The sequence below is a fragment of the Solanum stenotomum genome, chromosome 7, assembly GCF_019186545.1.
Source record: "Solanum stenotomum isolate F172 chromosome 7, ASM1918654v1, whole genome shotgun sequence".
Taxonomy (NCBI): domain Eukaryota; kingdom Viridiplantae; phylum Streptophyta; class Magnoliopsida; order Solanales; family Solanaceae; genus Solanum; species Solanum stenotomum.
In genome coordinates this window covers 60,599,824-60,614,963 of record NC_064288.1, presented here as the reverse complement: position 1 = coordinate 60,614,963, position 15,140 = coordinate 60,599,824, and the positions used below count along the sequence as shown (strand labels likewise).

Here is a 15,140-nt window from a genome sequence, read left to right as displayed (position 1 = left end):
AATAAAATAAGTTGAATTTTAGGTAGCTTGAAGACAACCTAAATTAATCACAATTTTTAACAATGAGTTCCACAGGTAAGAAATAATTTATCTATCTTAATTTAACTATTGATATTCATTTAGTTTGGTCGATTGATTAATTTTCTTACGAACTAAATTCAAAATTTATAAAATTTTAAATTTTTCTCTAATTATCACAATTGTTATTCTAGAAGATACCTCTCACACGGTATAACAAGAATATTTATTCCCTAGTTAGCTATTTTCACAACTTTTCATATGTGATTAATGACCTAAATTTAAACATGATGAATATTGACTCTATCTTTAATGATGCTAATTGAGCTTAAAAGAGGATATTAACTTGATCTTTTTTCTTTTTTTTTTTTGCAAAATAAATGCAATAAATATGTGTTTAATAATTAATTAAATGATAGTTCACTTATCAATAATTATTTTGTATTCTATCTTCTTCAAATTTCACCAATTATATTAATATACATTGTCTTCATATATATATATATATAATAATAATAATAATAATAATAATAATAATAATAATAATAATAATAATAGGAGTAGTAGTTTTTAATTATTATTTTTTATAGGTAACTTGACTTTAAATTATTTAGACCTTTTAAAAAGTGATTTTACGGCCATCACAAAATCAACTTTTATAACCAATCAATATGGTGCAATAGATATGATGCAGTTGATAGACTGTTTCTCTCTTAGTGACTTTTGGAGTTGAGTTTTAGAATTAGAAAAGTCATTGCTAAAAAATACTTTCTTTTAAATAAGATCATATACGACATAAATTTAAATTAATCTAATTTTAATATGAGATACGAGTATAAGCTATCGAATTAAAAAAATAAAATACAGCTTCTCATATCACATCACTTTCTTATACAATTTAAAATTCTGAATTTACCTTTCTTTTTCTGCAATCATCCCTTCTCTCCACTCTCTCTCTCTCTACACACACATCAACAAACGTGTAATAAGACCATTACATTACATTTTTTACATAACAAGAAGCCCCAAATTTATGTGTCTTTGATGATACACTTGGCAACTGATTGATACAGTTGCAGAATTCCTGGTTTACAGGTGTTGGATCCTCTCAATACTCAACACCTTTTTCAACAAAAACCAGCCAAAAGGAGGAGGAGGAGGAGAGGGTATAGAAAAAGAATACAATAAACCCAAGAATCAAAACCCCCAAAAAGTATTATTTGGTTATTTCTTTTGATAGTTTGTCAAAATTGGATTTTGGGCAAAAAAATCCAATCTTTATAATACCCAAGTTTTGGTTTTTGTGTTTGCACTGTTTGAGATTTGGGATCAAAGTGAATTTGATCAAAGTTTTGTAGTGTAGTAGTTGAAAGAGGAGATTGGTGGAAGAGTTGAGCCCACCCTTTTTTTTTGTGTTGCTTTTCGTGGGGTTAAGGCACTGTTTGGTGTTCTGCTGAAGAGAGAGACAATATATTTTGGTGTTTTGTGTATGTGGGAATTTGGTAATTGGTTTTGAGATTCTTTTGATTGGAGAAAGATTGGATTTTGAGTGGTTAAAGGGTGGTAGAAGAATTGAACTAAAGTTTTTTTTTTCTGCTTTCTTGGGGTTAAGGCACTGTTTGGTGTTCTGCTAAACAAGAGATTTTGGTGTTTTGTGTATATGGGGATTTGGTAAATGGTTTTGAGGGTCTTTTGATTGGAGAAAGATTGGATTTTGAGTGGTTAAAGGGGGTGGTGAGAGGTTTATAGAGTTAGAATAAAATGGTGAGTGGTACTTTGTTTCATTATAGGAAGAGCTCATGGCCACCTGAGGAGTACATAACTAAAGCAACTTTGCAATTGGTAAGTTGTTGTCTTGATTGTTGTTATCTTACTACTTGAGTTCTGTTATTTTGTTTGTAATGAACTAAGTTTTGTTGTTTTATGCCATGGGGAAAATATATGGGACCAGTTGAATATGATTGTTGAATATTTGCTGACTTTCAAAAGCAAAAAGTCATACTTAAGAACAACAATAACGACATACCTGGTATGATCCCACAAATGAGGTCCAGAGATGGTATAGTGTACGCAGATTTTACCTCTATCTCAGAGAAGATAGAGAGGTTGTTTTCGATGAACCTTGGCTCAAAGAAAATGTTGTTAAGGATGTTTGAAGTTGTAATGAGCTGAATCATTTTTTCTTTCTAATGTCTTGATGTTGGCCCTGAAACTCTGCAAGCATAACTCCATTTTTCTCTCCTTTAGTTTCTGTTGTTTTTCAAAAGTTAGTGTTTTTTTTTGGGTAATTGTGGTGTCCACAAAGGATTGGAGAGGGGGAAGAAATTTTGCCTCCACTGGGATATTTCACTTTTGTGATGTTCAATTCTTTTATAGTTTGTGATCTCTCTTGTATTTTGCTTGCTGCAGTTTGATTTTGATAGTGCTGCACCACCATCTCAAGCTTGGAGAAGGAAACTAAACAGCCGTGCTAGCAAATTGAAAGAATTTAGTATCACATTCACAGAGGCAATAAAAATGGTAAGCAAGTCTTTGTTAGGCTTATTAGCACCATTGTCAGATTGGAAAATTCTCCTCGATTTTGACTTGTTGCTTTGTCTTGTAATCTTTGTTTATTTTTTCATTTTTTAGGTTCGGCTTGGTATACGTCTATGGTCATATGTAAGGGAAGAAGCGTCCTATGGAAGGGTAACTTTCTCAATCTCATCTGATTTATGGTAACCACAAGAATATTTTTATGCTTAGAACTAGTTTTGTAAGTTAAGGGCTTTAAGCAAGGTCTTATCATTCTCTTACATGTGCAGAGAGCTCCAATTGATCCCTTTACACGAGAACGCTGCAAACCATCAGCATCTCAAGGTGTTCCACTTGGAGGGATGGGGTAAGTGTATACGGGTCGTTTGGTAGTTGGTTAAGAGCTAAATTATTCATGTATTAAATCTTGCATAAGTAGTACTATGTTTGGTAGTATTCTTTTGCTAATGTATAAAATTCAACACTCCTAATACAATGTTTGGTTTGTAATTTAGAAACCCACATAACTAATACATTAATAAGTTATAAGGGAGTCTATGCATTATTTTTTGTAGGATAGAAGATGAAATAATTAATACATGAATGCATAACTGAATAGGTTTTTTTTTTTGAAACTGGTAAGTTTGTATTCCCTCTAACTGATCTTTGTATTACTAACTAATACCAGCATAACGCTAACCAACTACCAAACGTCGTATAGACTAGTGAACAACCGCTCTTCTGCCATATTGGAATTCTTTTTATTGATCTGATGAGGTATCTAACCTATAACATCACAGGAGCGGCAGCATATCCAGAGGCTTTAGAGGCGAGTTTAAGCACTTTCAAATTCTTCCTGGAACATGTGAGACTTCTCCAATCATGTCCAATCAGTTCTCAGTAATGCTCATTCCTTCAACTCTATATTCTTTCAGTAAATATCTTTATTTGGATAATTTGATGCTGTTTTATGCTTTTTTCAAATGAGGAGCAATGAGTGTGAGCTCACGATGTGTGAGCTACAGTCATGCCACTTTTATCTTTTTCTTTTCATAGTAAACAATCAGAAACTCTGGATCTAAAATGAAGCATACTTATCATGCAACAAAAAATGTCATTTCTTCATAGGTCTATACATATGTATATCATGTTTTAGCCCTTGGGAATTGGTTCAATAGCAAAGTTACAAACATGGGATATGCAGTAGGCGTACTCCATTAGCTCAATGCCGGTAGAACCAAATCTTGTATTGAAGTGGAGAACGGTAGAGGGATGGAGCCATCATACACCATGTCTCAATTTTTAAAACAACATATTTCTTGGTTACAGGAAAAAAATATATAGTGTTTTATGATCATTCTTTTGAAAGGATTTTTTTAACTCTTTTCATGAGTAGTCTTGAAAGTTAGTGTTAATACTCCCCTTCACCAAAATAACTTACTTCATTAGAAAAATCAGCCAAGAAAAGAGAATAAATGGGTTATCTAATGATAATAATTAAACAAGAAAGAGTCAGAAATGCCCTTAACATATTAGAAATGACTTTTAAAAGGCGTCCTTCCATCTATTGGATCCCACATACCATTAACTTTAGTTTAGGATTAAAAATGCCCGTCCTTAAACGGAATTAGGACATGCCATTTGTGGGTCTTTGAATTAACCAACTGATGTTAGTTTTCCATTGCAGATTTGTGAGTTGGGTTGAGCCAATCCAGTTGGTTTTATAGAATGGGTATATGCATTTGATAGAGTTAACAGTTCTGTATCACGATAAGCTGTCAAGCATATAGTTATAACAAGGCTTGTGATTTGTTGCTTGGGAAGACTGTTCTTGTGTTGAATGTGTGACTAAAGCAATTAAATTATCATGATTCCTTGTCTTGGATATATGATGGTAATGCTCAGTTTATCATGATTCTTCTTTAATAATGCAGATTTTCATATCCCGGGATGGAGGAAACAAAAAGTATGCATCCGTTTTATCTCCAGGAGAACATGAAGGGCTAGGGTAAGGAACTAAGTTTCTGAAGAGTAATTTCAATTTCATGCCAACTGATATTAGATTTCTTCTTTCATTATTATTATTATAAATTATTCATTTTTTTGGGGTGGAGGTGGGATGGGGTGGGGTGGAGTGGGGATGTTCCTTAACATCCATCTTCCTTCCATTTCTGATATATTTTCTTCATTTCTTGCATACATTAGCCACATCAGTAGATCCTTGGAATAAAAAAATAAAAAATGAATCTCCTGTCGAAATAAGAGAAAGTTCAATAGCTGATGGACAACCAACTTGCTGAAATTTGTCTCAAAAGAGCGAAAAAAAGAAAGAAAAAAGTCCCTTTGATGCCATCCTGTCACTACTCTTCATACACAACTTATTCAAAAATAACTGGCAGTATGCTTATGTTGAGTTCCAGCGGCTTTTGTGCTAATGCGTACAGGAGGTCTACTGTGTTGAAATGAGGTGTGAATTGATTTGTTTATGATGAAGTAAATGAGCTTCCTCTTGTTAAAATCATTTCAACACACCTCGACTTGATACCTGAATTCTATTTACATAAGAGAATAGAAAAAGAGGAGAAGGTAAAAAGCGAAGATTCTCATGTCTGTATTGTCCATCTTACAGGAAGGCTAGTGATCATGGTATATCATCATGGGGCTGGAATCTGAGTGGACAGCATTCTACATATCATGCACTCTTTCCTCGGGCTTGGACAGTATATGATGGTATGTACTTATTATCTGAAGTATTAATTTATCTGATATGTTGACTTGAGTTTCTATAGATGTCATTTAGATTTTTCTTTCATATTCAGGTGAACCAGATCCAGAACTGAAAGTTTCTTGTCGTCAAATATCACCGTTCATCCCACATGACTACAGCGAGAGCAGTCTTCCTACATCAGTTTTTGTTTACACTGTATGCATACTTGTTCTGCTAAATGACCTTTCAAATTCTGCTTCTCGTTCTCTTAAACAATGTGATACTTTGATCTAATAAAGTAACTGTCATTTAATGAATTCATAACACAAATGTCATGACTTCCCTTTTCCCGGTAATATAATTCATACATCTATTGCATCATCTCAAATTGAAACACAATTGTAGTGCTAAATTCAACTTTGCAGCACGAGGTATCATCTATGAAGATCTTGTATTGTGGTGGAACCAGAAGTCATGTGAACGATTCACACAGATTTTCATTAAAAAATATGGTTCATGTGTATCAATATTTTTCCAAGTGCTGTTTTCACTTTTCATTTTTCAATGCTCAGATTTATAAAATCCATAATCATTATTTGTGTCTTCTTTATTCACTAGTTACTGTTTCTCTTTGCAAGAGAGTCAATTATGTTATTTAAGGAAAAGTGAACATATTTGTTCCTGTTTCTGGACATTTTTAGAATCCATAAAATTTAACATGCAGACATGCTCAACTCAATGCATAAAGTCGGAAGTCATTTGGAAATCAATGAAGTGATATTACCTAATATGATCAGCATTAAGCTCGATCCGAGGGACTTGATTAACGGCTCCTCTTGTGTGCTTATTAGCATCTTTTCTTTTGTCTCTTTGGCAGTTGGTGAACACTGGGAAGGAAAGAGCACAAGTTAGCCTTCTTTTTACATGGACGGTTAGTGGCTCCGCTCTTCTGATTGTTGCTATTGTGTCCCCTTCAGTAAAAGACTATGGAATTATTCAATATTCGGTCACAGTAATTTGTTTTGTACAGAATTCAATTGGTGGTGTCTCACACCTATCAGGAGATCACATGAACGAACCATTTATGTGAGTGTTAATCATTCAATCTCAATTATCTTCCATATACTTGTGGGTTTGCAATTGATTTCTAACTCTTCTTTATCTTCCTTTTGACAGAGGTGAAGATGGAGTCTCTGGCGTACTCCTACATCACAAGCAAGTCATCAAACCTTATTAGCTAGATATGATGGTTGGTTTGCAGATGTTCCTCGGTATTTTCAGTTTTGTAGTTGGTGAAAGTCGAGGAAAGGCTGTGACTGGATAAGTGAAAAAGAAAATTGTGTATCTGTAGAGGTCAACAGTTATAAACAACTTCCAGAGAGACACTAAATATGTCTTCCCTCTTGAATACTTACGTTTAGAGTAGTCAAGCAAACAAATAATCTAGCATTACATTGGAGAATATGTTCCATAGCACAGTCAAAGTATCTTTATATATCTGGGCTCTTAAGTCTTCAGTCTTTACTGTTCCCTTCTCTAGAACTGAATAGCTGCTGTTAAAACAGCAAGGAACAGACCTTAATCTTTTAGTCATTATAGTATAATCATCCATTATTTTTCCTTTTATGTACAAACTTTTGACGATTAGAAAATGTTATTAGTTTTGGATTAAACTATTTTCCTCTCACCATACGACATACGAGGGACTTCAAAGATTTCTCATTTGAACACTTTTTATGAGGCAGTCATCCACTGTGAGGCTTGAAGAACGTGACTTGAGCTCCAAGCGGCAAGTGGATGTCTGTGTACAGTTTTATCAATAAATCCGTACCAGACTGAACTTTGAGTAGAGCAAAAGGTTAAAAGGACAAGCTTATATTTTCTTTCTGATTTTTGCAAGCTACTGCTTGATATTGCATATTATTGTACTAGTGTGATTTTCTGCCTTTCTACTTTTGACGTTCGGGAGTTGCTTTTAGATTGGGAGAAGACTAGATTTAAAATTCTAGCATGTATTAACTGCTAGTAACAGTTATTGACCTTTCTTTGGAGCGTCCTTCTTGGGTTAATGACATCCATGGTCACTACAAAAGGAAAATGTCTTTTATTCCATCATCATGGTTGAGGTTTTGTTTTCTCTTTTGTGGACCCATAACTATGATTTGAAATTTTGAGTGTCATGCTGACAGATATGTTGTTGGCTGGACTACAGGACAAAAGAAAATCCTCCTGTTACTTTCGCTGTAGCTGCGTGCGAAACTCAGAATGTCAGTGTAACTGTTTTACCCTGTTTCGGCCTGACTGAGGGAAGCTGTGTAACAGCAAAGGATATGTGGGGTAAAATGGTGCAGGTAATTGCTTAAACTATGTTCTGATAGTTAAGACTTTCTGGTGCATTATTTAACCTTGAATTGATGGTCCATTATCGTCCTTACTTTTTATCCGTCTGGAGACAAGTCCTGCATCAGTCCATATGGGGTAAAATTTCTGAAGCATTATCGCCCTTACTTTTTATCCGTCTGGAGACAAGTCCTGCATCAGTCCATATGGGGTAAAATTTCTGAAGCAGGAGTTCTGTTTGGGCATTAATACAATGTTCTCATGGCTACCTTATCTTTTTATAAGGATGGGCACTTTGATCGAGAGAACTTCAGCAAAGGACCAAGCATGCCATCATCACCTGGGGAGACACATTGTGCTGCTGTTTCTGCATCTGCATGGGTTGAACCACATGGAAAATGTACCGTGGCATTCTCTGTTGCTTGGTCATCTCCTCAAGTTAAATTCATGAAAGGAATGTCATACTATAGGTAAGAGCTCATGCATGGGTTACTCTTTTTGGATGTTGGATGTACATTTGATTGTGGTCCCATATTGTTAAAATTTAGGTTCTTTGTGACTAATGCAATTTTACCTTTTGTCTAAGAACTTGATCATAAATGTGGTCAGTACAATGTTTACCTGTCACCTTATCCTAAAAAATGTAACAACATAAGGAGGTAAATAGGCAACAAGTAAAAAATCTCCATCCTCATTATATCAGGAGTTTGTCATATTTTAGAGTCAAGTTTGTCAAGCTATATAGTCAAATTTGTCAAGGTATTAAGTTTTCCTCGAAGTCCTATCTGTTAGAGGATGCTCGTCTTATTCTTTTTCTTTCTTTTATTTGTCTTCTCTTGGGTGTGGGGGTTTGCTACAGGCGGTACACAAGGTTTTATGGAACATCAGAAAGGGCTGCTGTAGATTTGGTTCATCATTCATTGACAAGTGAGCGTCTCCTGTTCTGCTTAGATTCCTGTTTGTTTTCTTAGTTGTACTTACTAATTGTTGGCATTACTATTCTTTTTCATTGATCAGATTATAAGTTATGGGAAGAAGAAATTGAGAAATGGCAAAATCCTATCCTTAATGATGATAAGCTACCGGAATGGTAAGTATTGATAGAGTTTTGCAATTGTGGTAATAGCATTATGCTTTTTTTGTGTTAGTTATCATTATGAGCATGAGAATAATTTGAGAAAGGAAGGTTGACATAAAATTAACACATACAACTTTTTGCAGTAAGATCTGTACGACTTACCAACACTTCCTACATCCAATTACGTATTGTGTTTACTACCAAGATTTTGTCACACAATATGTATCTACTCCTTCCTCTCTGTGTTCCTTCTTGTGGAAGGTTCAACTTCCCACATATCAGCTGTCCATGAAACAATTATATTGTGCGTAATTAAAGTCGTCCAACAACATTTTATGATTCACATATAAACTACAAAAGAGCATATTATGGTGACCATAATGTTAGTATTTGCTATTGATACATGCCATTTGTATGGTCAGACATGGAATGGGACAGATGAAGCATATTGAGGGAGAACCGATGCCTTTTTTTTTCTTTTTTTTTCCTGAATGTGAAGTGGACGTATGATAACGATTTTGAATGTAGTTACTTTTTCCTCTTGGCATCCCATGCAGACTAACCGAAAGATAGGGCTCGACGGAAGAAAAAAAATGTAGGCAATACCAATTAGTTGAGAATATGTTTTAGTCATGTTAGTACATTTACTTCAAGTCCCAAGCTTATTAGGACTTCTTTAGCCTTTAGTATATAGGACATCTTCTAGTACTTCTTATTTTATTTGTATATTAGTGGCCTCAGATGAGTTTAAATGGAGAAACATTATTAGTGAGGATTTGTATAGCCGACACCTACTAGCTTGGCAGCGTAGTTGTTGTTCTCTTTCTTTTGTACTGTTCTTTTCACTCTTTCTTCTAGCTGTTGGCTGCTTGTTTGTTTTTGGGCTATTCATGTTTCACTGTTTTGCTTTGAACAATTTTGGGAGTTGTAGCTGAACATTTCTGTTGTATATGCTCTATTCACACAGCGGTCAAAATATGTATGTCTGATGCTAGTGTTGAGGTGTTACAACTCTGATATTTACAGGTACAAGTTTACGCTGTTCAACGAGCTGTATTTTCTGGTGGCTGGTGGGACAGTTTGGATTGGTATTCATCTTTTCGTTCATTCTACACTTGCTATTGTCTTAAATTCTTGAATGAATCCTGAATTGTAAGTGCTATATTGAACCTTTCATTTTGCCACTTGAAACACCTATTGGATCCGAATGGATGATTGGGGTGTGATTCCTATCCAACACAGTTGATTAGAAGTTCTTGCGGGTTGAGGGAAGACATCTGATTGCTTCTATTGTTCTCTTTTGTTATTCTGTTGAACCCCGAATGACATTATTCTATAAGTCTGAAGCATCATACTAAGTAGTTTGTGGGGCTTCAGGTGGAGTGGCGATGCGGTCCGAGTCTCTCAGAGTCTTACTTTCAGAGAGGATAAGGAAGAACGATGTTAGAGATCTTTGTTCTTTCATGGATAATCGGTAGTTGTATCATAGCAGTTGACAGAATTTTGTGACATCTTCTTAGTCTCCTGTAATTTTTTTTTTGCTGTGTACTTCAATCCCTTCTCATAATGGGGTAACTGAAGTCTTAAGGATATACTTCGTTAAGTTAAAGTTTGCATGTTTACCTTGAGTAGAAAGTCCCCACAGCAGGTCTCTCTCTCTCTCTCTCTCTCAACTCTAGTCTGGCATATGCTGTCCTTAAAATGTCACAATGTTATTGTACTCAGCTGAATTCAGATATCTTGATAAAAGCTCTACCTGTGAGAGAGTTGGGTTTTATCACTCATCTGTTGACCGACATACTACCTGTTCAACATGTTGCTCTAGGAACAAAGAGTGGCTCGTTGTTCTTTTTAAATCCTTTAAATCATTGTGGTTGATTTTTCCTTTACTCTCACTTTTGTAGACTCTGGTGTTCCTTCTTCAGACTCAGTTAGTACCAGAACAGCAGGACCGGAAGTAACTAAAGTTAAATCTATTAAAAATGGTGTACAAGTGGAGCAGACTGCATATAATGGTTATGGGGAAGACAACCAGTTGTCAAGTCCTGATAAGTTATCAGGGTCAAGTACTGACGGTGATGATGTGGGTAGGTTTCTATACTTGGAAGGCGTAGAATATGTCATGTGGTGTACATATGATGTGCACTTCTATGCCTCGTTTGCACTTCTTGCTTTATTTCCTAAAATTGAGCTCAGCATTCAGCGGGAATTTGCCAAAGCTGTCTTATGTGAAGATGGGAGAAAAGTGAAGTTTCTAGCAGAGGGTAATTGGGGAATACGGAAGCCCAGGGGGGCTATTCCTCATGATCTTGGAATGCATGATCCTTGGCACGAAATGAATGCCTATAACATACATGATACTAGTAAATGGAAGGACCTCAATCCAAAATTTGTGCTTCAGGTCTATAGGGACTTCGCTGCAACTGGAGATTTTTCCTTTGCTACAGAGGTCTGGCCTTCTGTATGCGCTGCAATGGAGTATATGGATCAGTTTGATCATGACAATGATTGTCTAATTGAAAATGATGGTTTCCCTGATCAAACATATGATACATGGACGGTTCATGGAATAAGTGCATACTGTGGTGGTTTATGGCTTGCTGCTCTTCAAGCTGCAGCTGCGATGGCCATGCACGTGGGCGACTATGCCTTTGCAGAAAAATGGAAAGGCAAATTGATAAAAGCCAAGACAGTATACGAGGAAAAATTGTGGAACGGCTCATATTTTAACTATGACAGTGGTTCTAGTAGTAACAGCAAGTCAATCCAGGCTGATCAGCTAGCTGGTCAGTGGTATATGGCGTCTTCTGGCTTGCCTGATCTCTTTGATGGTGTAAAGATCAAGAGTGCTCTTCAAAAGATTTACGACTTCAATGTCATGAAAGTTCGTGGAGGCAGAATGGGTGCAGTAAATGGAATGCATCCAAATGGAAAGGTGGATGATACTTGCATGCAATCCCGTGAGATATGGACTGGTGTCACATATGGTGTGGCTGCCACCATGCTTCATGCTGGTATGGAGGAACAGGCATTCACTACAGCTGAAGGTATATTCACCGCAGGCTGGTCAGAGGATGGATACGGGTACGTCACTTATCATTTTTCCCTTGCATCATTTAGTGAACTTTGCTTTATAAATAGCTGGACGATATACAAGTAAAAATTTGGCAACTCCCTGAAAACAATCACGTTTGGTAAGATCCCTGTTTATCAACATGACATCAGACGTGAACACCTAAATGTTTGAAGCATATGAGACATTGCTTCAAGAAGTGATTTTAAGTACTGTACATAATTTGCTTAAAGTGTAGCTAGAGCCTAGAGGACACACTGATAATTAGAAAGTTATCATATAAAACATATTTCATGATTTGGTAATGCATACCATGTTATTCTTGATATAGAACAGTATAATTTTCTTTTATGTATCCATAACATATCAAGTAATTTGTTACATAAACAGAAAAAACTATGTTGCATTTCATCCGATTTTGTGGAAATTACAAAATCACCGACTCGATGAAAATACTTTACTCCACCCTTCTAGTGCATGCACAGAGCTAGTCATTCAATGGAAAGATGTTCAAATCTCGGATACCTCTCCAACAAATTATATGGAGTGTGCCGTACCAAAAGTGCTTTCTTTAATTGATAGCATTGTATATTGAATCCAGCATCTGTCCACCACTGTCCCTTGAAGAAGTCCAATAAAAAAATATAGAGAGACCAAGAAGAGCAGAGACCATAAAATACAGGGGACTAGAAATGGAGCATACGTTTAAGAATTGAGTAGCAGCAAGCATTACCAAACAAGAAGTAAATAAAAGAGAGAGCTGAGTTAGTAGAGCCCAGAGGATTTGGGTTCAGTGGTGAGGAAGAAACGTAGTTGTGTAGGTAGAGCGTCACGAGTTCGAAACATGCTAGGTGACTGAAGCCTGATATACAGGTGGGTGTGAGTAAAAGTGCGGGCCTATACAGCCTTGAGTTTCAAACCTGTTGGCCTACTGGATTGAGGCATCTAACTTGCAGGGTATCTCTTTTTAGGAAAGGGAGCAACATTAACAGAGCAGTATACATAACTAAAGAAAGCTAGGCAGGAAATCTGACTTGTATATGCCCATTCTTCTTCTAGATCAATATTCGCATCAAATGACTTATTGTTGTTTTAGATTTAGAATTGAAGTTCCCTTATTTATTTCTTGCAATTGCTATAGCCCAACTTTATATACCAAGTAATGTTTTGCTTCCTGCATTTCTTTGTTGATGAATTGTTGGTCCTTCCATAAAAGACTTGAAAAGTTTAAAAACAAATAGGGACACGATCAATTGGTGTAGCACTGGACTCGCAGCATTTGGACACCCACATAATTCCTACATCCTCTTCATCTTATGAAGAGCACCATTATTTTCGACGCGTCTTTATTAGTCAAATAAAAGTGTGTCCCCCATGAATGGTGGAACTGTTATGTTGAAGATAGCAGTAGAATTTGTCTCCTTGGGTTTCTTCTGTGTCTTTATCTTTCCGTTTATCATGCAGATACTCATTTCAAACACCAGAAGGTTGGACCACTGATGGACATTTTCGATCTCTGATATATATGAGGCCTCTCTCAATTTGGGGCATGCAATGGGCGTTATCGATGCCTAAGACAATCCTTGATGCCCCTCAGGTCAATATAATGGACAGAATTCAAGTGAACCCCCACACACCTCAGGAGACGGGTGTCCGGAAAATAGTCAAAAAAGCAAAATGTTGTTTTAACAATTCTATCTTCAGCTGTTCTTGCTAAGAGTCATTTCAGTTCATAGGTTTTAACCTTTTGTAGAAATTCATTCCTTTCTTCCGCGTCTAGGGGGGGACAGCAAAAAGTCGCTGCCTGGCTAATCCTTTAACACCAAAGGGCAATAAAGAGATCTGCAGCACTCGACTTGATAAAGATATAATGACGAAAACTGGTATGAGAATTTGGTTCTTCACCGATGAGTTTCAACATCGTAGCGTTATGTGTATATTACAAGATCCATGTACTATCTCGGTGCATTGCTATATAGGTGAAACTAAATTCTTTATAATTTTGAGCTGAGACGGGTTTAAACGGAGTGGAGTCGACTTGCTTCGGGTATGCTATTAATATGGAACAAATGAAATATTTTCTGTTCATAGAGCACAATTTTGTTCTAATGAATTCTCTGATTGTAGATAACAGACTTGCATACTTTTGAATGAATTTTCACATCATTTTTGTATTTGATACATCACATCCAACCGTGAAATTTCACTAAATGGGGTCTGGAGAGGATGAAGTATATGCAGATCAACATTTTTGAAAGACTCTTAGTCGAAGAAAATAATGAAGAAAGAACTGTTGGTACGAAAAGTAATGTACAGCTTGCAAATTTGAAATAATATTTGTAGTAAAATAGTGTGATAATCGAAATATAATATATTGTTACAACAGATAGCAAAGCAAGACAAGACAACACTATTGTTTTCTCTCTCAAAAAATGTACAAATTAGTGGTATGAAAAGAGGGGTCGTGATGATATAATCTGTGTCCGTATCGCTCTTCGTGGGTAGATTCCGCATTCAATCAAGTCTTTGACTAGATTACCAGTGGATGCTACAGCCGCTATCACTTTGGCTGCTGGATAGGTGTCTTCGCGGGGTGATTGGAAAAGAAAGGAGTATTTCATTCTTTTACTGCCTTCCATTTCACTATTCTGATTGAATTAATTGTTCTTCCGAATCATCTCATATTATGCGCAGAATAGGTTTGATTGTCTATTTGGCAAATTTGGTAATGGTCTGTAACGATTTTGATAGTTGCGCCTAGTAAATAATGTTTGATTGATTTTTCTAATTATAAATATTATTATAAAATCGGAACTTACTATTATGTTCTTTTTCATGGTTTTCTTTGTTTATTATTGAGTTTGATGCACTTGAATCGAAGATCAACTTCTCTGCTTTTATGAGGTCATAATAATATCTGCATACATTCTATCCTTCTCGAACTACGTCCCTTTCATTAGGTAGGGCAAATGACCATATTTATTGCAAAGTAGCAATCAAAATCAAACATTAAAATTTGTTCCTTTTAGAAAAAAAAACAAATTATTAGTTAAGGTCCCCCTTCACCATTATCAATACTCTATAGTTTTATGATTGGTTAGTCCAACAATTATGAAAATGAATTTGGTCTTATTGTTGCTTTACATTAATTTTGGACCCCTCCAAAAAATAGGTTATTTGTCTTAAAACTATTTTCATTATATTATATTATATAGTCCATAAAAATAATTTATTTAGCTAATACATATGAACCTTCCTATCTTCTCTATTCTTTTTTGTTTCTTTCTATTTTTTCATTAGTATGACATGTTATAGATTCAACACAAGACAACTTTTACATGCATCAAACATGACGAACGGGAGATCGTCATATCATACCATTCTTTTTATTTTATAAAAAACCTTTTGAA

General features: G+C 35.6%; 1 protein-coding gene across 1 annotated transcript; it reads left to right on the top strand.

The window, feature by feature from the left end:
• The first annotated feature begins 973 nt into the window (after positions 1-973).
• Positions 974-13,904, top strand: LOC125870379 (uncharacterized). Its single transcript, XM_049550798.1, has 18 exons — positions 974-1,860; positions 2,428-2,538; positions 2,650-2,706; positions 2,823-2,899; positions 3,333-3,432; positions 4,467-4,540; positions 5,162-5,262; positions 5,352-5,455; positions 6,117-6,170; positions 6,270-6,325; positions 6,416-6,454; positions 7,452-7,590; positions 7,865-8,049; positions 8,439-8,506; positions 8,597-8,669; positions 9,684-9,745; positions 10,562-11,741; positions 13,195-13,904. The coding sequence occupies exons 1-18, from the start codon at positions 1,780-1,782 to the stop codon at positions 13,445-13,447; spliced, it is 2,814 nt and encodes a 937-aa protein (XP_049406755.1). The 5' UTR covers positions 974-1,779; the 3' UTR covers positions 13,448-13,904.
• The last annotated feature ends 1,236 nt before the right edge of the window (positions 13,905-15,140 follow it).

Coding starts and splice junctions, on each gene's coding strand:
- LOC125870379 (XM_049550798.1), top strand. CDS start 1,780: ATGGTGAGTGGTACTTTGTTTCATTATAGGAAGAGCTCATGGCCACCT. Junction 4,541..5,161: donor GGAGAACATGAAGGGCTAGG/GTAAGGAACTAA, acceptor TCCATCTTACAG/GAAGGCTAGTGATCATGGTA. Junction 8,507..8,596: donor GGTTCATCATTCATTGACAA/GTGAGCGTCTCC, acceptor TTCATTGATCAG/ATTATAAGTTATGGGAAGAA.